This window comes from Periophthalmus magnuspinnatus, chromosome 16 (assembly GCF_009829125.3).
Source record: "Periophthalmus magnuspinnatus isolate fPerMag1 chromosome 16, fPerMag1.2.pri, whole genome shotgun sequence".
In the NCBI taxonomy this organism is placed as follows: Eukaryota; Metazoa; Chordata; class Actinopteri; order Gobiiformes; family Gobiidae; genus Periophthalmus; species Periophthalmus magnuspinnatus.
In genome coordinates this window covers 246,645-267,375 of record NC_047141.1, presented here as the reverse complement: position 1 = coordinate 267,375, position 20,731 = coordinate 246,645, and the positions used below count along the sequence as shown (strand labels likewise).

The 20,731-nt window shown below is 46.1% G+C and overlaps 1 protein-coding gene across 1 annotated transcript in view; it reads left to right on the top strand.

Moving 5' to 3' along the window:
- Positions 1 to 20,135, top strand: part of pik3r4 (phosphoinositide-3-kinase, regulatory subunit 4) — a 42,480-nt gene extending 22,345 nt beyond the window's left edge. The window contains exons 15-24 of the mRNA XM_033980971.2: positions 11,879 to 11,967; positions 12,357 to 12,567; positions 12,655 to 12,820; positions 15,325 to 15,489; positions 15,674 to 15,885; positions 16,643 to 16,774; positions 17,426 to 17,526; positions 18,381 to 18,469; positions 18,907 to 19,027; positions 19,122 to 20,135. Coding sequence (XP_033836862.1) covers positions 11,879 to 11,967; positions 12,357 to 12,567; positions 12,655 to 12,820; positions 15,325 to 15,489; positions 15,674 to 15,885; positions 16,643 to 16,774; positions 17,426 to 17,526; positions 18,381 to 18,469; positions 18,907 to 19,027; positions 19,122 to 19,292 — 1,457 coding nt within the window. The 3' untranslated portion in view covers positions 19,293 to 20,135. The remainder of the gene's footprint in view (positions 1 to 11,878; positions 11,968 to 12,356; positions 12,568 to 12,654; positions 12,821 to 15,324; positions 15,490 to 15,673; positions 15,886 to 16,642; positions 16,775 to 17,425; positions 17,527 to 18,380; positions 18,470 to 18,906; positions 19,028 to 19,121) is intronic.
- The last annotated feature ends 596 nt before the right edge of the window (positions 20,136 to 20,731 follow it).

Below are 20,731 nucleotides of genomic sequence, written 5' to 3'. Positions count from 1 at the left end.
CTTGTGGTGAAGGCACAGTGTGACCTTGGCTCCTCTGGTCCCTGTAAACTCACTGGAGGCGCTCTTTCTCTCCTCTTTGGCTCCAGCCTCTGTTGCTCTCCTCCTCTCTTCTCCTCCTCCTCTCCTCTTCTCCTTTTTTCTCCTCCTTCCCTTTTCCTCCTCCTTCCCTTTTCCTCCTCCTCTCTTCTCCTCTTCTCTTCCTCCCCCTCTTCCTCTGTCCTTTCCTGCTCCTCTCCTCCTCATCAGCCACTTCTCCCTCCCCTCTTCCTCCTCCTCTGTCCTCCTTTCCCTCTCCTCTTCCTCCTCTGTCCTCCTCCTCTGTCCTCCTCTCCCGCTCATCTTCTCCTTCTTCGGTCTTAAGGAGATGGACAGTGTGACCTTGACTCTTCTGGTGAACTCACTGGAGGTCCTGCGGCTCCCCTCTCTGGCCCCAGCATCTCCGCCTTACGCTAATGTTCACTTTCTAAATAATTGCTTACACTTGGTTGTGCGTTTATTTTCTTGTTAAATTCTTTGGTTTGTCCTGGCACTGACCTCAGAGCTTTTTACAGAGCTGCTCAAAGCTGATAAACAAGCTCATTTAGAGGCCATCCAGATGCGCCTAATCACCTCCATGTGCAGGGCAGCCTGAGACAGAGGGGGGAGGAACTGTGGGAGGTATGGGAAGGGGGGAACCAGATCCCTTTCTGTCTGCCCCTGCCTCTGCCCCATGCTCCTGTCTCCTGCTCCTGTCTGTCCCTGTCCACCCCAGCCTCTGCACCATGCCACTGTCTACCCCTATGTACCCCTTTTCACATATCCTTGTCTCTTGTTTTGCTTTGACTGTCCAGGAGATAAGTGCATGGTGAGGAGTGACGGTCAGATGAGTTCTGTTCTTACAGTAAAAACATGTCCCTTGTCACATGAGCCAAAATAAATAACTGCTGGGCCAACAGTCTTTCTGTGCAGATCTCCACTGGGGGGGGGGGGGGCTGTTTTCTGCTGACATCATTTACATCTACATTTATTAGCAAATTTAAATAAAATGGTCACCACTTGTATTTCTCGCACGTTTTTTTGGTAATTGACAACTTTTTAAGGTGAAAACAGCAGACAGCCATCGCAATGTGTGCCGTATCTGCTGCAATCAGCTAATAGCAAATCTGGAAATATTCTCGTGCCAGCTCAAACCCTGCCCACCTGTTCCTCAACTTTTGCTGTGCTTCCAATCATGAGGTAGATGCAGTGGTGCGGTCACTTTTTTGAAACTCATTGGGCGTCTGCCATAGATGGTCTCTACCAGGGATTTATTCTAAAATCTCTGCACTGAACGAAAGTTACGTATGTAACTACGGTTCTATGAATCCCGGATGACCGCCAGAGGCGGTGCTTCAAGCACTGGATGATCACTCTTGCGCATGCACAGGTCGAGATTTAATAACAACAAATTCACCTATGACCTTCCGGTGACCCACGTGAGGCTATATAGTCACGTTGTCACGGTTCCTGCTCTACTCTCTCCGTGCCCTCGTCTTCCCCCCTCCCTCACCTGTCTGTCGCCGGAGCTGGGCGGAATCCGGACTCCTCCCACGCGCACCTGCTCCCCATCAGCGCAATCAACGCCACCTGCCGTGGATAAGAGGGGTTCGGACGAGTCACTCGGCGCCGGAACGTCCGCGTGTTTCACGTGATTATGCTCATGGCTTAGTACTTTGATTCATGCTCGTCTACTTTGTCTCATTGGAACCTTTTTGTCCTGCTCCAGATCTCCGCCCCAGAACCTGCTCCGGACTACCCCAGCACCCGCACCTCCGCCCTGGTACGTTTTGTGTCTTCACTGCCGTGCACTGTGTCTCTCTGCGCTCACGGACCCGCACCCACGCTCCCCAGCTACGCTGGATTAATGAACTGTGTAATACCAGACGCTATGCTGTGAAGCTGCCTCGTTTCCCCGGCCATGTGGATATATGAACTCTGGTTTCTATGAACACTTATATGAACTCTGGTTTCTATGAACACTTATATGAACTCTGGTTCACTAGAACACTTATTGTGAATAAAGACATTGTAAAACTTCGTGAGTCTCGCAACTTTGGTCCTTACCTGGTTACGACACACGTGACTCCTGAAGCACAGTCCTTTAATCTTCTCGCGAGGGCACGAGGATTCCGAGGGACAGAGACCTCTGGCGGTCATCCGGGATTCATAGAACCGTAGTTACATACGTAACTTTCATTCTATTTCATCCCTTCTGACCGCCAGAGGCGGTGCTTCAAGCACTGGATGACTTGTAACAACATGGTCACGAGGAATCCATAGACCACGACAAGTAACCTACGTCCTCATAGTGAAGCATGATGCTTGCGTAACACTCCATCCAGGGGATGGGGGACCGACATTCACCCGGTAAAATCTGGCACACGTGCAGGGTGAGGTCCAAGAGGCCGCAGCACAGATCACATTTAGGGGAATCCCATGCATAGCAGCCCAGGAGGTAGAAAGGCCCCTGGTTGAATGGCATCTCACGCCCTCAGGCATCAGCCGTCCCTGCGAGGTATAAGCATGTTTAATGGTCTCTACAATCCACCGAGAGAGACGCTGTGTAGAGAGAGCCCTACCCTTACGTGGGCCAGCATAACACACAAACAGACTTTCCGACTGTCTTATACCTGTCGTAACCTGTATATAAGCCTCCAATGAGCGAACAGGGCATAAAGGTTCTGAGGTGAATTCCGTGCCAAACCTCGCCAACTGGAGCAGTTGGGCATTATCAGCAGAAGATAACACCTTAGGGAGGAAAGAGACATTAGGCCAGAGAGTTACACCTGAGCCATCAGCATGCCATCTACAGCAGGACTCATTGACAGACAAGGCCTGCAGTTCACCCACACGCTTACCCGAAGCCATGGTGAGGAGAAATGCCGTTTTAAACGACAGCCACTTAATGTCTGCCTGGGCAATAGGTTCGAATGGATGAGCTTGCAGAGTCTCCATGACCAGTGAAAGATCCCATGAAGGAGCCACTGGTCGTGTAGGTGGGTGAAGCCGTCTAGCACCTTTCAAGAAACGGGAAACGTTCTTGTCACTGCCCACAGTGCCACCATTCACAACACTGTGCCAGCAAGATATTGCAGCCACATATACTTTAAATGTCGAAGGCGACAGACCACGATCCAAAAGTTCCTGCAAAAACGCCAAGATAGCAGAGACTGAACAGCGCACCGCATCTTGTCCATGTCCCTTGCACCATTCCTCAAACAGTTTCGACCTGTTTGTGTACAGCCGCCGTGTCGATGGTGCCCAGGCATTACAGATCGTATGTCCTATTCCTCCAGCATACTCTGAGAATGCAACACCGGGCCTTGCAGAGGCCACACCCAGAGTTGAAGGCGGTTGGGATGGGGATGCAGTATATGTCCCCCCAGCTGGGACAAGAGGTCCGTCCTGGCGGGGAGGCGCATTTGAGAGCTGCAACAGAGTCTGTGCAGAAGTGAGAACCAGATCCTCGCTGGCCAGAAGGGGGCAACCATCAGAAGCTTGTGTCCCTCCTGCAGAACCCTCAGGAGTGTTTGATAAATCAGGGGAAAGGGAGGAAAGGCGTAGAGGAGAACATGAGGCCAGTCGTGAGCCAATGCGTCCTGACCCAGTGGGCTGGTGTTGTCCCTCAGAGAGAACCAGAGAGGGCAATGGGTCGCTTCCTGTGAAGCGAACAGATCCACTTCGGCCCTGCCGAAGACCCTCCAGATGGTGCGGACCACCTCTGGGTGAAGCTTCCCTTCCCCCGGCAAGAGAGTCTGGCGAGAGAGGAAATCTGCCACCTGATTCAGCATCCCCGGGAGATAGGCTGCCCGCAGGCTGGCAAAATGGACGAACGCTCACATGAGAAGCTGCTGTGTTCGCTGTGTGAGATTCACTGATCTGGTCCCTCCCATGTGATTTATATGATAAACCACCGACCTGTTGTCTGAACGTACAAGCACAATCCTGCCTTGCAAGTTCGGCAGAAAATGGTGCAGTGCCAAGTCCACAGCCATTAACTCCAGCACATTTATGTGTTCTTTAATCAGACTCGAGGTCCATGTCCCTTGTATCACACGACCTTGCCATGTTGCACCCCAACACGTGGAGGATGCATCTGTATACACAACCTCTCTCCGTGACGGTAGAGGCCTCAGCGGGACGCCCTGTAGGATCCAACGTCTGTCTCTCCACTGAGACAGGGAGTGCAGACACTGGGGAGACACACACAGCCTCTTGCGTCTGTGCGCGACCCGAATTGGATCCAGATGCAGGCTGTTCAGCCACATCTGCATCAGCCGTAATAAAAGTTGTCCCAGTGGAACTACACTGGAGGCTGCTACTAACATGCCCAGAAGCTGGAGATATTGCAGGAATAGCAGGGCCTCTCCCTCTTGGAATGCACCCAGCATCCCCATGATGTTGTCGACCCTTGTGGGAGAAGGGCACACAACCATGGTGACAGTGCTTAAAGCCATCCCCAAAAAAACAGTGTCCTGGGTCGGGACCAGACTGCTCTTGTCCATATTCACACACAGACCCAAGCGGCTCACATGCTCGAGTACAAGCCCTGTGTCGCGAATGGCCTGGTCGCGGCTGGGTGCACAAATTAGCCAGTCGTCGAGGTAAGGTAGAATCTTCAAACCCCGTGCCTGTAGTGGAGACAAGGCTGCTGCCACCACTCGAGTGAACACCCTGGGTGACAGGGACAGCCCAACGGGAAGACCCTGAACTGAAAATGTCTCCCCTGAAAAGCAAAGTGAAGGAACCTCCAATGATTGCGTGCGATCGGTACATGAAAATAAGCATCCTTCAGATCGATTGTCGTGAACCATTCGCCTGGGGAAAGTGCCTGAAGCACCTCTGAGGTGCGTAGCATGTGAAAAGGCATGACTTTTAAAAACACATTGAGACCTCGCGGGTCTAAAACTGGACGGAGGTTGCCAGTTTTCTTCGGGACAAGAAAGTATCTTGAATAAAAAAAACCCGGATCCTGCCGAGGGTCTACGTGTACAATTGCACCCTTTTCCAGCAAGGTTGCCATTTCCAGATTGAGTGCCACGGATTTTGCAGGGTCTGAAATGGCTGTCATTCGGACCTGGCCAAAAACAGGAGGCCGGTGTCGGAACTGTAGGCGGAGGGCTGGTGACCAGACTGTGATGACCGTGGCATATGTGAAGCCCTGGGCCGATCACTCTGTGAGCGCCCAGACCTTGTAACAGGCCGCCGGGGAGCCAAAAATGGGCTTGATGGTACAGCATGTGTCTGCTGGTGTGTAGTAGATGACCCAGGAGCAATAGGAGGAGGGGCTCGTCGGTGAAGGCCCGCCAGCTGATGTCTAGTCTGAGAGGCCTGGGCTGTCCGTTGCAAAGCCTCCAGCACTGCCTCCCCAAAAAGTTCACCCGGAACCACAGGTAATCCTCTCAAGGTTCTCCTACACGTCTCGGTTAACGGAGATTGTGCCAACCAAACCTGCCGACGCGCCTGGGTCAGGATGGACAGCAGGTGGCCCAGCTCCCTTGACATAAAAGCAAATGCTTGTAGGGACGTGTCGACCAAGCCTTGCGTAGCCGCATCGACATTAGAAGCCTCTAGTGAAGTCGCTACACCTAGCAGTAAATGGGACAGGGAATTGCCAATACGACCCATGCGCGCCCCAGAGTCGTAAGCTTTACACAGCAATTCACCAGTAACCCGGCACTGAGGTCGCGGGCACCTGGCATTGGGTCTCCGAGCCTCGCCTGGAGCCACAATAAAGGAGGCCACAGCTGGTTCAATCGCTGGCATATGTCCCAATCCAAACTTGGGCGCCTCCTGCAAGGACCCTTCCATCAGACGTCGGTTTAGAAAACGCTTTTGTATCTGACCAGCCGGCATGAAGTTCCTTAATATACTCCGTAGAGGGAGGAACCAAAAAGGAAGACGCAGAGCTCTGTCGTCTAAAAAACACACTAGAAGCCATAGGCTGTGCCGTCGGTGCCTCCAATTGCAACCGTGCAAAAGCCACGCATAAAGAGGAGGCAGCTGAGTCATCTCACCTCCCTGAGAGCAGGTGGAGTTGTGTGAGCTCAGCTCTGATATGTCAGAACACACATCCAAACCGTCCCCAGTATGCGGGTCAGTGTCGTGGAAGTGCATATATGATGCCGCCACCGACAAGGCATCGTCTTCACAAACAGAAACCACATCCCGCTGGGCAGCTCGCTGGTCGCTATCCCGGGTCTGCATGGACTCAATGAGATCTTTCATTCTAGTGAGCTCTGAAGTAAGGCTATCCACCTTCGAGGATAATCCCGCAGAGCAATCCCCTTGCTGCGCTTATGCGGAGTAGGGGAAGCGTCGACAGTTGAGCGCTTTCCCCTCACCTCCCCGCTCGCCGGCAACTGGGTGTCCTGTATATCAGAGAGCCCAGCTCCTCCAAACGCGGCCAGGCGGTCAGCACGCAGGGATCTCGGCATAATGCTGGTATTCATGCAAGCATTCTCCGTCAAGCCCTCCTTAAGGTGGTCCACACCCAAACATAAGGGGCATAAATCATGTCCATCCTCAGGTTGAAGCTGGGTCATGCAGGCTCTACAGCACATGGACTCCATCACAACAGACGCTAGATCAGGTCAAGCTGAAAACGCCACTCTTGATCCGCCAACTGGAATTAAAAAATACCACGTCGAGCCGAAAACGCCACTGGTGGTAGACTCAAAAACTCAAAACGAACAGTAACACTGCTGACAAGAATGAGCTTAAGAACCGAGCACGGTTCCAAAATAACAGAGATATTTTAGCCGAATGCGGCAATAGTCAACGCAAAAAGTCGAGCTGAACCGAACACGGCAGCAATACAAACCAGCTCCACCGACCCGGTGTCGCTTCCAACAAAAAAATGCAGAAACTACTTACCATACAGTCCTTGTGAAACGTGCACCTCACCGGCATCAGGGAAACACCCGCTCCAGGTGAGGCACTCCGCCACGCGCAGCTTACGCAGCCCCTGAGGGGCGAGCCGCACTCGCTACCCCGACTGTGATACACTGTACTCAAATCACAAGTCACGGGACTCTGAGCAGTAAGCTGTCACCAAAGGGAGAAACAATTGTGGTATCAAGCAGTATTCGCGAGTAGCCACAACACACTCGACCTAAGCGCGAGAAGAAAAAAAAGGAACTGTGCTTCCGGAGTCACGTGACAATATAGCCTCACGTGGGTCACCGGAAGGTCATAGGTGAATTTGTTGTTATTAAATCTCGACCTGCGCATGCGCAAGAGTGATCATCCAGTGCTTGAAGCACCGCCTATGGCGGTCAGAAGGGATGAAATAGAACCATCTTTCTTAGTAGATTTACAAACATAATAACAAAGAAACAAAAGAACAAAACCAACAGAATTTAGTTTGTGTGGATGTTGTAATAGCCTCATTTCGGGAAATATGGCTTTCTTGTCTGCAAATGTCCACTATATTCTAACACTGACCTTATTGTAATATGAAGCCGATCTCCTGCCACTGTTTGTGTTGTGAGTGAACAGCTGAGCAATGCTGCTTGCTGATTGGTTTGTGGTCAAAATCTGAAGTGTACTATTGGTTGACAGGCGTGGCATTTGCATGAAAAATGGCCAAGGTAGTATACATTTTGTAAAATGTGCACCTGTGGTCTTGTTGAGTGAAATATATTGTACTTATATGTTGAGTTCTGTGTCATCCCTCGATGGAGACCTACAAACGTGGACAAAAAATTGTTGGTACCCTTCAGTTAATGAAAAAAAAAAACTCACAATGGTCACAGAAATTGTATTGTCTTCTGTTTTTAATGTTAATTGTCTTCTGTTTTTAATGTCTTTTTTTGCACTGTAGCACTTTGAGATTTGTTGTTCAAATGTAAAGTGCGTTATAAATAAAATGTATTATTATTATTATTGTTATTAGAAATAACTTGAATTTGACAAAAGTAATAATAAATACAAATTCTATGAAATTTAACCAATGAAAGTCAGACATTGCTTTTCAACCATGCTTCAACAGAATTACTTAAAAAATAAACTCATGAAACAGGCCTGGACAAAAATGATGGTACCCCAAGAAAAGACTGAAAATAATGTGACCAAAGGGATTTGTTAATCCAAGGTGTGTCCATTAGCATCACAGATGTCTACAATCTTGTAATCAGTCCATTGGGCCTATATATAGGGCTACAGGTCGTCACTGTGCTGTTTGGTGACATGGTGTGTACCACACTCAACATGGACCAGAGGAAGCAAAGGAACGAGTTGTCTCAGGAGATTAGAAAGAAAATTATAGACAAGCATGTTAAAGGTAAAGGCTATAAGACCATCTTCAATCAGCTTGATGTCCCTGTGACTACAGTTGCACATATTATTCAGAAATTTAATATCCATGGGACTGTAACCAACCTCCCTGGACGTGGCCGCAGGAGGAAAATTGATGACAAATCAAAGACACAGATAATATGAATGGTAATAAAAGAGCCCAGAAAAACTTCTAAAAAGATTAAAGGTGAACTTCAAGATCAAGGAACATCAGTATCAGATTCCACCATCCGTTGTTCGTTGAGCCAAAGTGGACTTAATGGAATATGACCAAGGAGGACACCATTGTTGAAAACAAATCATAAAAAAGACAGATTGGAATTTGCCAAACTACATGTTGCCAAGCCACAAAGCTTCTGGGAGAAGGCTCTATGGATAGAAATGGAACCTTTTGCCAAGGCACATCAGCTCTATGTTCACAGATGGAAAAATAAAGCATATCAAGAAAAGAACACTGTCCCTACTGTGAAACATGGAGGAGGCTCTGTTATGTTCTGGGGCTGCTTTGCTGTATCTGGCACAGGGTGTCTTGAATCTGTGCAGGGTTCAATGAAATCTCAAGACTATTAAGAGATTCTAGAGAGAAATGTGCTGGCCAGTGTCAGAAAGCTTGGTCTCAGTCGCAGGTCATGGGTCTTGTAACAGGACCATGACCCAAAACACACAGTTAACACCCAAGAATGGTTAAGAGGAAAACACAGGACTATTCTAAAGTGACTATTCTATGAGCCCTGACCTAAACCCTATTGAGCATCTTTGGAAGGAGCTGAAACATGCTGTCTGGAAAAGGCACCCTTCAAACCCGAGACAACTGGAGCAGTTTGCTCATGAGGAGTGGGCCAATATACCTGCTGAGAGGTGCAGAAGTCTCATTGACAGTTACAGGAACCATTTGATTGCAGTGATTGACTCAAAAGGTAAATAAGTTAAGGGTACCATCATTTTATCCAGGCCTGTCTTCATGAGTTTATTTTTTTTTATAATTCTGTTGAAGCATGGTTGAAAAGCAATTGGTTAAATTTCATATATTTTTTTTATTTATTATTACTTTTGTCAGATTCAAGTTATTTATGTGACCACTGTGAGTTTTTCTTTCATTAACCAACGGGTACCAACAATTTTGTCCACATGTGTATTTTTTCACCAAAGAAAGCAGATAGACTCTCAGCCCATTGCCTAGAACTCTGTCTGAATGTCCGTCCTAGCCCCTAACCCCTCACTACACAGGCCTGCACTATTTAGTGGATTCTATAGTGCCTCACTGTGAGCAGGTCAGACACGCAGCTCACCACCGTAGATTGCATATATAAATGGACTTATCCCGCTAGCTGCTGCGTTCCAAACAGGAACTGCGCATGGACACCCTTTTGGATCCATCAACTCTGACTCTAATTCACTTTCTATTGAAAAAAGATGGCCCCTCTCTCTGTAACTGCAGCTGTCAGGCTCATCATTCTGACCTGTTGGTTTTAACCTGCTCTACATGATCCTGGGGGATTTATTTTACTTATTTGTCCCTAAATCAAAATATGAACATTAATAACAGATCAATCAGCCACCTTCTTTCCCCAAGGTTGCTTGTGCTAATGTTAGCAACAGATTTAGTTGACAGGGTTGCTAAGCGCCGACTCATTGCCAAACCAGCGGTGTGGGTGGGAAGGGGAAACACCTTCAACAGCCTCGCTCCAGACTGGCTCTTTGGTTGCTATGATACTCGTTGTCGGAATTCCAAATATGGACCTGACCTCCAGATTAGTCACTATAACTGCTAGCCTTGATAAGCTTCATTTCGAACCGAACGTTGTGGGTGACATCACACTCCCTCAGTCCACTTCTTTACACAGTCGATGCTCACTCTGCATCCAGGTGAAAAAAAGTCTCTGATAAAACTTGATTTCTGTCATAAAGAATGATTAGATTGGATTGGACAAATATTTATGGACTCACAATAACTACACATTTTGGTCAAACAGGATCTCACGTGAACAAACTGGATTGTCTCTTGTCTGAGATGTGGAAATGATCTCTCTTTTAACAGCTCAAGCTGTTATTCATAATCAGGTTCAACAGTGAGATAAACTAGCTCTCCTGTCTGCTTCATTCAATCATGTTGTCTCCAGTTAAAGACCTGTCCACTGTTGTTTTTTTTTTACTCTCGCAATGCATTGTGGTCTATATTGACCAGTGTAGGGACCAGCGCTGGACACTGTTTTTCAAGGTTCACTGTGAGAAATTTTGAGTGCACTACTTTTTCACTTACTGGCCATTTGTACACCACTACAAATGTGTGGCCCTTAAATAGTTCTGTAAGCTCAAACAGTGTGGACATTCAGACAAAAGATTATTCTGAACTGAAAATGATCCCTCACAAACCACTTCCTCTGTTTGTGCTTGCAGAGCAAAGATCTCCTCCTCCTTGGCTCTCTCTAAGGCCCATATCTCATTCTGCTCTTCTCCTCCTTCTCAGTTCTCTCAGCTCTCTCTAAAGTCCACAGTCCAGTACAAACATTTCTTCCTCCTTTTCCTCCTCCACTTCAGCTCTCTCTGAAGTCCACAGTCCAGCACACACATCTTCTCCTCATTTTTATATAGTGCTTTTCCACCTTCAAGACACTCAAAGAACTTTACATCAAGGAGCCACTCACCCATTCTGACAACTGACAACCACTCAACACTCAACCGACAAACACCAACTGAGCTACTGTCACTAGACCTGTCATGATAATGCATTTTGAAGCATGATATATCGCTAGAGAAATATCACAATAAACGATAATATCAAAACTACTTTATGCCAATGAGACAAAGCAGGAGAATCACAGTAAACACATTTTTAAATAGACAGGATCATTAAAAAGCCTGAGCAGATAAACAGCTGAATGAACCAATAATTAGCCATAGCAGCTATTTATTCAGCCCCCTGCAGCTCAACTCTTACCATATTCCAACTGAAATAACAAAAGTCTTCCACTTTTATGAAGAAACTGTTCGCATGATAAATACTCAGCTCCAACATATATTTTTTCAGCTTTCATATAATAAACTAAAGTGATACAGTGATGATCGTGACAAGCCTACATCACTGCTGCAGAGGGGTAATCGTGTTTTTACAAATACACAAGAAACATCCTCAAACTAGTCCAACTGCTGGATTCAAACAGAACGGAAATTCTGTCCATAAATACAATGAACAGAACCGGTGACAAAGGGCAGCCCTGGCGGAGTCCAACATGCACCGGGAACAGGTCTGACTTGTTCCCGGTTTATAAAATGTTTTTATTCAAATCATCAATTTAATTATTTGAAAGTGTTAAACTTGTGTAAGAGATCGTGAATCATCCAAAAAGTTGTCTTTGCATCCCTAGACCATTTCTAGTTAAATCCTGGTTTAGTCCTGGTTTTGTCCTGGTTCAGACCTGGCTTAGTCCTGGTTTAGTCCTGGTCTAGTCCTGGTCAAGTCCTGGTCAAGTCCTGGTCTAGTCCTGGTTTGATCCTGGTTTAATCCTGGTTTAATCCTGGTTTAGTCCTGTTCTGACCCGGTCTTGTTGCTTCTCATCCACAGCTCGTAAACACACCAAACAGGACTCCACGATGAATGAGGAGTGGAAGAGCATGTTTGGGTCCCAGGAGCCGACTGCTGCCTCTGTTACAGTAAGGAAGACCTGGTTTATCAATCAATCAAACTTTATTTCTATAGCACCTTCTAACAACCCAGGCTGCCCAAAGTGCTGTACAACGTTAAAAAACACGATTAAAAACAATAAACTTCATACAAATCAACAAAGCATATTACATCATTAAAATAAAGAGTCACAGGGCCACTAAGTGCTGAAAGCCATTCTAAATAAATAAGTTTTCAGTTTGGCTTTAAACAGAGGCAGGTCAGAGGTCAGAGAGTTATGGTTTAGCCCTAATTCAGTCCTGCTGCTAGTCCTGCTTTAGTCCTGGTTCAGTCCTGACTCAGTACTGGGTTAGTTCTGGTTTAGTCCTGCTTTAGTCCTCCTTTTTAGCCCTGGTTTAGTCCTAAGTCTTTCTGTCAGCCCTCAGAGTCCTCGCAGAAGCGGTCCTCAGCCCCCCCTTCGGTTCCAGTGGTCCAGTCCTGGTCCAGTCCTGGTTTTCAGCGTCGGTTCCACAGCTGTAGGTCAGATCTTCAGACTCTGGTGCAACTGAAGAGAGAACAGAGCAGTGCTGAGAGGATGGCCAAACATCTACTGGAGAGTGCCGAATGGGAGAGTCGCCCTCCACCTCCAGGTACTCTCCTCCTCCTGGTACCCCCTCTCCCCCCTTTTCCTCTCTCTCCCCTCCTCTCCTCTGATATCCCTCTCTCCTTCACTCCAGGTTGGCACCCCAAAGGTCTCCTAGTGGCACACCTTCACGAGCATAAAGCTGCAGTGAACAGGATCCGAGTCTCAGACGAACACTCGATCTTCGCCACAGCTTCAAACGATGGAACAGTGAAGGTGTGGGACAGCCAGAAGATGGAGGGCAAGACCACCACCACCAGGTACTCACCAACAACCAAGTACCAGTCTAATAAACAGTTGCATGTTTTGAGTCTTGCAGAGAAGCAGGCTACAAAACAGACTTGTATTCTATTATTCTGTAACAGACTTACCGTAAATTTCGGACTATCAGCCGCGACTTTTTTTCCACGCTTTGAACCCTGCGGCCTATACAGCAGTGCGGCTTATTTATAGAATTTTACTGGATAACGGCCCCTGGGGGGCGCTCTCTACCTGTAAACGTAAAAGTGAGACAGACGTGGGGAAAGATTCTGCTCTGAAGAATTCACTAGTTTTGATTTTGAATGATCATTTTGCGCATCATGAAATGGATATGATGCAGTTTTTAAGATAAAGAAGGAAATAGAGCAGGGGTCGGCAACCTTTAACACGCAAAGAGCCATTTGGACCCACTTTCCACGTAAAATAAAACATTGGGAGCCGCAAATACTTTTTGACATCTAAAATGAAGATAACACTGTGTATAATAATAATAATGTAACGGAATAATGTAGGTTTTATTTTCACGGACAAGCCTTCTACACGTGGCAGATAAATATGGCAAAAATAACTTAAGTGCATAAAAAATACAACTCACCAAACCGCTGCATCAGTGTGAGCCCTGCGCTGATTATGTGATTATGTCTACTCTGCTTCGCAGTTTCTTAAAAAAAAACAAACTCTAAAGGCGTATCGTTTAATCCCAGGTGCTTATTCTCCATGTGCCAAAGCAGTTTTGAAGGTTTCATTGCCTCATTTGCTTTTCCCGCATATTACGCAGAGCGGACTGAGCGTGAGAGTCACCTGTAGCGACAAACCCAGATTTTAAGTAGGCATTGTCTGTTAAATTTATCTTTCTTTTTCTTGGAGGTCGTAGTCTCCTCTTCTGGTTCCTCAGTTGTCCTTTTCCCCTTTGTTAAAAAGCCCTCCACAGACTTTTGTTTTGGCTCATTTTCACTCTCTTGTGGCTCTACTTTTGGGCGACATGTCTGATGTGTTATACGTGATACATCATCACGGAGACAAGAGCAGATTATATACTTGCTACTACATCAAATTTTCATGATACATTAGTTAGCTTATTAGTGTGTCATTAGGGACGGGCGGAGTTGCTCCTGACCCCTGTGCACACAGCGTCTGAAAATCAGGGCTCTTTACGCAGGACAGTGAGCTGTGTCAGTGTCTGTGAGACGTGAGCGGTGTTTGTTTTGAACATTGTTCGCGAGTGTGATGCTTATTTTGAGCAACGAAAAATAAGAAAATATCATTTTATTTTAAGATCATAATAATCTTCCAATTTAAACTACAATAAAAAAGAGCTAACACAAATAAAATACACTTCAATTAAATACTTAAAATTTATTTTCCCAAGCCACGCAGAGCAGAGAGTATAAGGCTGAAAGAGGCGCATGCGGCTCCGGAGCCGCGGGTTGCCGACCCCTGAAATAGAGCTACTGCACGTGAGCTCGGCATCAATGAATCCAACTTGGTCAATATAAAAAGACGACAAAATTTTTCAGAGGAAATAAAATCAGATTTTCCGTGTTGGTGCAGCTTTATTTTCTAAACCTGCAGGTGTGTTCATCCCGTTTTGATGTTGTGTTGGTGCCAATTTTCAGGCAGGTGTCAATGCACCGTCTTTCTGTGTAAATATCTCATGTTACAATATGAAAACCTGAGGCTTATATTCAGGAGCGGCTTGTATATGTACAAAATTGATTTTCTTTTCAAATTTAGCTGGTGCGGCTTATATTGAGGTGCGCTCTATAGTCCAAAATTTACGGTATATTCTATGATTCTGTACCAGACTGCTAAAAATATGATTTCTTCACCTAAAACATCCCATATTACTGCAAATTACATTTATTTTTATCAAAAGGTCCTCGATGAGGGACCTTAGGCCCCCTCACTTGTTCCTTTTTTGCTGTCTTGCTCAGTTTTAAAAATATTCTTGTTGGTCTCTCAACTCATACACCTTTGCACACACCTAAAAGTAATCTTTAAAGAAGCTAAATCATTTTTGCTTACTTTTAAAACCCACAAATTAGTTCATTTTAAGCAATATGGAAGTGCCCCTTTTTTTTTATTTAAGACCTGCCCCTCAAAATGTCTGCATGTCCCTGTATACCGCTCTCTTAAAGGTATATAGTAAATATAGTTATAGCATATAAATCAAAAATATTGGCCATGGGTTCCTCTAGATTCTGAACACTCGGCATCGGCCATCAAAAAAACCCATATCGGTCGATCTCTACTCACACCACCAGGTACTTGAGAGAGTAATCCCAGAGCACACAAAGTACTTAGAGCAGCCAGGTACCCCTACATCATTGCTGGCTCCTTACAACCGTCAAAGTGTAGAATGGTCAGAAGATGGAGGGCAAGACAACCACCACCAGGTACTCACGGCAGCCAGGTACTTTTAACACACCAGCTATGGACTCCTTACCAGGATCTTGGCTCGGATCTGATCCACTGCTCCTGACTGCTCCTGTCTCTGTTTCAGGTCTGTTCTCACATACACACGCCTTGGGGGTCACATAAAGACGCTGTCCTTCTGTCAGGGCTCTCATTATCTCGCTGTTGCTTCAGACAACGGCTCCATCCAACTGCTTGCCATCGAAGCCAACAAGCCCCCCAAGTCCCCCAAGGTCCAGCCCTTCCAGACCAGGTCCGGCACAGGACTGAACCAGGACTGAACCACAACTGAACCAGGACTTCATCCAATTCTACCTTAAGCAAGATAAGAACTGGACTAAACCAGGACATTTGCAGGACTAATAAACCTAACCCTAACCTGATGCTCTTTGGTTAAGTAAATTTCTTGTGGTTCTAAGCATGTTCTTTGGTTCCAGGACGTTGGACCTAGCAGAGGAGGGCTGCGTGGTAGATCTGCACCACTTTAACTCTGGGGCACAGTCGGTTCTGGCCTATGCCACGGTCAACGGGTCGCTGGTAGGATGGGACCTCCGCCAAGGCAACAACGCTTGGACCCTCAAACACGACCTACGGCTCGGGCTTATCACCTCCTTCTGTGTGGACATGCACCAGTGTTGGCTCTGCCTCGGTACTCACCATAGGCCATACATGTCTGGACATAGCTAACCTGCTAGCCACCGCATTTTAAACAGGAATGGGTGCACTTCAGCTACATTGGCTGCAGTTCACTTTCTATTGAAAAAACGTGGCTTCTCTCATTCTGAAATCTATTAAATCAGAACTATTCTGTAAACTGGACTTTTCAGAGCTTTTAACCATGTTCTAGTTGTTTCTTTTCATTGAGCCCCTGAAGTTGTATTTGGACTGATTCATGTTTTTCAAGACACCATTATGCCGATACGTGCTTCCTTCTTCAGTTTTATTTTTTTAATCAATGATACTCGTAGGGTCGGCAGCGTTGCGTAGTCATTTTGGTCCAAATGACTGAATGGGCTGTTCACTAGTGTGATGTGCAGCTATCCATAGGTGTCGCCAACAGCATTGGCGCTTTGTAGTGATGATGTTTATGGCGACCTCAGCTTCCATTGGGCAAAGCAGTTTTCTAACGTGAAAGCCTTGACTTGTTTATTTTATTAAGTCACTTTAGATGAATATTGTGATTTAAAATGTCTAAATAATAACATGATGATCCACAGGTGTCAGAGATGATAACTTTAGAGACACACAGGCACAACAGGGCTGATTTAAGGTCTTGACCTGGGTCTAGCAGAAGATAGAATCTGGTTTTGTTGTGTTTTCTTGTCCCAGATTAAAAGCTGGACATGTAAAAACATTGATTTAAATATTTCAAACATACAGTGACCCCTGACCTTTTCCCGCCTCAGGCACGAGCAGTGGCACCATGGCATGCTGGGATATGCGGTTCCAGCTGCCCATCTCAAACCACTCCCACCCTGCACGTGCCCGAGTGAGGAGGCTGCTCATGCACCCGCTGTACCAGTCCTCTGTCATCGCAGGTACAAGTCAGATCAGGTGTACACAAGCCTGTTACCATGGTGACCACATTGATTTATTGTGGGAAACTTTTTGGTATTTTTCTGTTTTATGATGAGATTTAAGCTGTAGAGGGTTGAAATATGAACTTGTGTGACTCATTATAGACACAAACTAACGATGTCATTTATTTATTGCAGCTCATATTTACTTCAGCAATATATCACACTTCAGATGAATAATGTATTTTCTGGACTATACGTTTCTCTGGAGTATAAGTCGCACCAGTGAAAAAATGCACTGGACTATTGCATTTTTTGGGGAAATTTATTTTACAAAATCTGAGAACAAGAACAGACATTTTATTTTTAAAGGCAAGTTATTATAACAAAGGTATAATGTATAAATGAAGATGTGAAAATTATATATTTTAATCATTTCATATATAAGTCGCATCTGAGTATCAGTCTCACCCCCGGCCACACTAGGAAAAAAAAGTGCGACTTATAGTCCATAAAATACGGTTATCATGGCTAGGTGTAGACCAGGGTTAGACTGGTTTTAGATTTAGTTTTAGACCAGGTTTAGACCAAAGATAGACCGGGTTTATACCAGGTTTAGACTGGGATTAGACCAGTTTCAGGTTTCCAGTTTAACCCTCCTTTGTGTCTCAGCCGTGCAGGGGAACAACGAGGTGTCGATGTGGGACATGGAGACCGGAGACAGGAAGTTCACTCTGTGGGCCAGCTCTGCCCCCCCTCTGTCTGAGATGCAGGTGAGTCCTGGTCTAGACCTGGTTTGGGTCTAGTCCTGGTCTAGACCTGGCTTGGGTCTAGTCCTGGTATAGACATGGTTTGGGTCTAGTCCTGGTCTAGTCCTGATCTAGACCCGGTTTAGGTATAGTATTGGTCTAGACCTGATCTAGACCCGGTTTGGGTCTAGTCCTGGTCTAGTCCTGGTCTAGTCCTGATCTAGACCCGGTTTAGGTATAGTCTTGGTCTAGTCCTGGTCTAGACTTGGTTTGGGTCTAGTCCTGGTCTAGTCCTGGTTTGGGTCTAGTCCTGGTCTAGACCTGGTTTGGGTCTAGTCCTGGTCTAGACCTGGTTTGGGTCTAGTCCTGGTCTAGACCTGGTTTGGGTCTAGTCCTGGTCTAGACCTGGTTTGGGTCTAGTCCTGGTCTAGACCTGGTTTGGGTCTAGTCCTGGTCTAGACCTGGTTTGGGTCAAGTCCTGGTCTAGACCTGGTTTGGGTCAAGTCCTGGTCTAAACCTGGTTTAGGTCTAGTCCTAGTCTAGACATGGTTTGGGTCTAGTCCTGGTCTAGTCTTGGTCTAGTCCTGGTCTATACCTGGTTTGGGTCTAGTCCTGGTCTAGACGTGGTTTGGGTCTAGACCTGGATTGGGTCTAGTCCTGGTCTAGTCCTGGATTGGGTCTAGTCCTGGTCTAGTCCTGATCTAGACCCGGTTTGGGTATAGTCTTGGTCTAGTCCTGGTCTAGACTTGGTTTGGGTCTAGTCCTGGTCTAGTCCTGGTCTAGTCCTGGTTTGGGTCTAATCCTGGTCTAGACCTGGTTTAGGTCTAGTTCTGGTCAAGTCCTGGTCTAGACCTGATTCTTACTCTTGTCTTCTGCAGCCTTCTCCTCACAGTGTTCATGGGATCTATTGTAGTCCAGCTGATGGGAACCCTCTGCTACTGACCGCCGGCTCAGACATGAGGATCAGGTACAGACCCAGTTTAGTCCTGGTTTAGTTCAGATTTAGTCCAGATTTATTTTGGTCCTAGTTTAACCCTAGTCTAAACCTGTTTTTCTACATTGAACATTAAAACTTTGGTTGTTTAGTCCTGTTTTCCTCTGTAGATTATGGATCTTTGCTCCAGTCCTGGTTCAGTCCTGCTTTAGTCCTGGTTTAGTCTTGGTTTGGTCCTGGTTTAGTTCTGGTTCAGTCTGGGTTTAGTTCTGCTTTAGTCCTGGTTCCATTCTGGTTCAGTCCTGGTTCAGTCCTGGTTCAGTCCTGGTTCAGTCCTGGTTCAGTACTGGTTCAGTGCTGCTTTAGTCCTGCTTTAGAGTGGTTTAGTCCTGATTTGGTCCTGGTTTAATTCTGGTTCAGTCCCTGGTTCAATCCTGGCTCAGTCCTGGTTCAGTCCTGTTTCTCTGCAGGTTCTGGGACCTGGCATACCCGGAGCGTTCATACATTGTTGCTGGAGGAGCTCACGACTCTCTGCACTGTCCCTCTGTGCTCTACAGCCGCAAGATCATCGAGGGAACGGAGGTGGTCCAGGTACCAGCCCACTGTTAGACCTGGGTCAGACCTGCTTTTAGTCCTGGTTTAGGCCTGGTTTAGACCTGGTTCAGTCTCGGTTCTTCTGTTGCAGGAGATCCACAGTAAACAGAAGTCTGGTTCTTCGGAGGATGGTCCGCGCAGAGGACCAGATGCCCTCCCAGTGGGACACCATGACATCATCACTGACATCGCCACGTTCCAGACCACGCAAGGCTTCATTGTTACCGCTTCCCGGGACGGCATCGTCAAGGTGTGGAAGTGAACAACCTCCTCATGAGAGGGTGCGACTGCCAACCGCACATCAACAGGATATCAAACCGGCAACCTCAGCATAAGAGGGCATCGGAACTACAACCTCATCACAACATCACCACAACAAGGGATCAGACTCATAACCTCACCGTAAGAGGACTTGATTGGCCACCGCACATCAACAGGACATTAAAGGGCCCATATTACACTCTTTCCCTATCTGATATGTTGTTTCCTAATAACAAACAGAACTGGAATTGTGTTGTTGTTTCATTCACATGTTAACACATAAACTCTGCATATTTAGAGAGTTCTTCTCTCAAACAGAAAACACTGTTCCACCTTGTGATGTCATGTGGGGAATACAGGAAGTGCTCCACTTTGTTTTTAAACTCCATACACCTTCATTAGAATCATTTGGATAATTTCAGCCTCTAATAATAATAATAATCAATCTCTACTGAGCTAAAGGTAAAATGAGCTTCTAACATGAAAACTATTGCTCCATGACATGACAAGAAGCCTTTAAACCGGCAACGTCATCGTAATAGGTGTCAGAACTACCACATCACACAACCTCACCGGGGATAAGACTAGCAGCCTCACTGTGACAGAGCATGCCACATTCTTTGACCAGTCACAGCTGTGCGTGTATCTTTGCTCGTCTCTGATTGGTTTGTTTTGAAGATGTGTGCTGGTCGTGCGTTGTGTTTGGACAGATCCTGATTAAATGGGTTTGTGTCACGTCCTCAGTGCTCTTCCGAGAAATGACACACTGAACTTTGGTCCCGTTTGTCTGGTTTATTTTCTCCTGTAAAAGTGTATTAAAATGTCATAAATCATGTTTGAACACATCTGAAGGCTCTGGGTTTTATTTAGTGATTGTTCTGTATAATTTCTATAGCCATTTTTCCCTGATTTCACGTTTACATACACACAACAAATCTGATCGTGATTTGATTTCTGCAGTTGTCAGGTTATGTAACTGTCATGTAGGTCTGTAGTTGACTAGATACATCCTTGTTGGACTAAAGACGTACTGCCGATCCATTGGTCGACTTAAAAGGAGGCGTGGCAGAAATTCTCAAAACTATTCTGTATTTGTGTATCTGACCCAAACTGCACTCACAAAACTACACCAGCAAGGGGAGTTCATGCAAAAGCTACTGGAAACACTACAGAAAAAAGTACTAGGAAACTCTAGGAAACTTTATATAAATACAGAGTAAACTTGTGAATCATGTGTTTAATCTGACTTTTATAGATGTATACCAAAAAATGTCAAATGTTCTGATGACTCACTCTTCTGCTGTCTCATCTCATAGAAATCCTTATCATTTAAATACAAAGATGACTGGACTCCATCTGCATGTTCATCCACAAAACCACTAAAGGTCTATAGCCCTAAAGTTATGTAAACAGAAATCAGGTTACTTGCAACTGATGGAA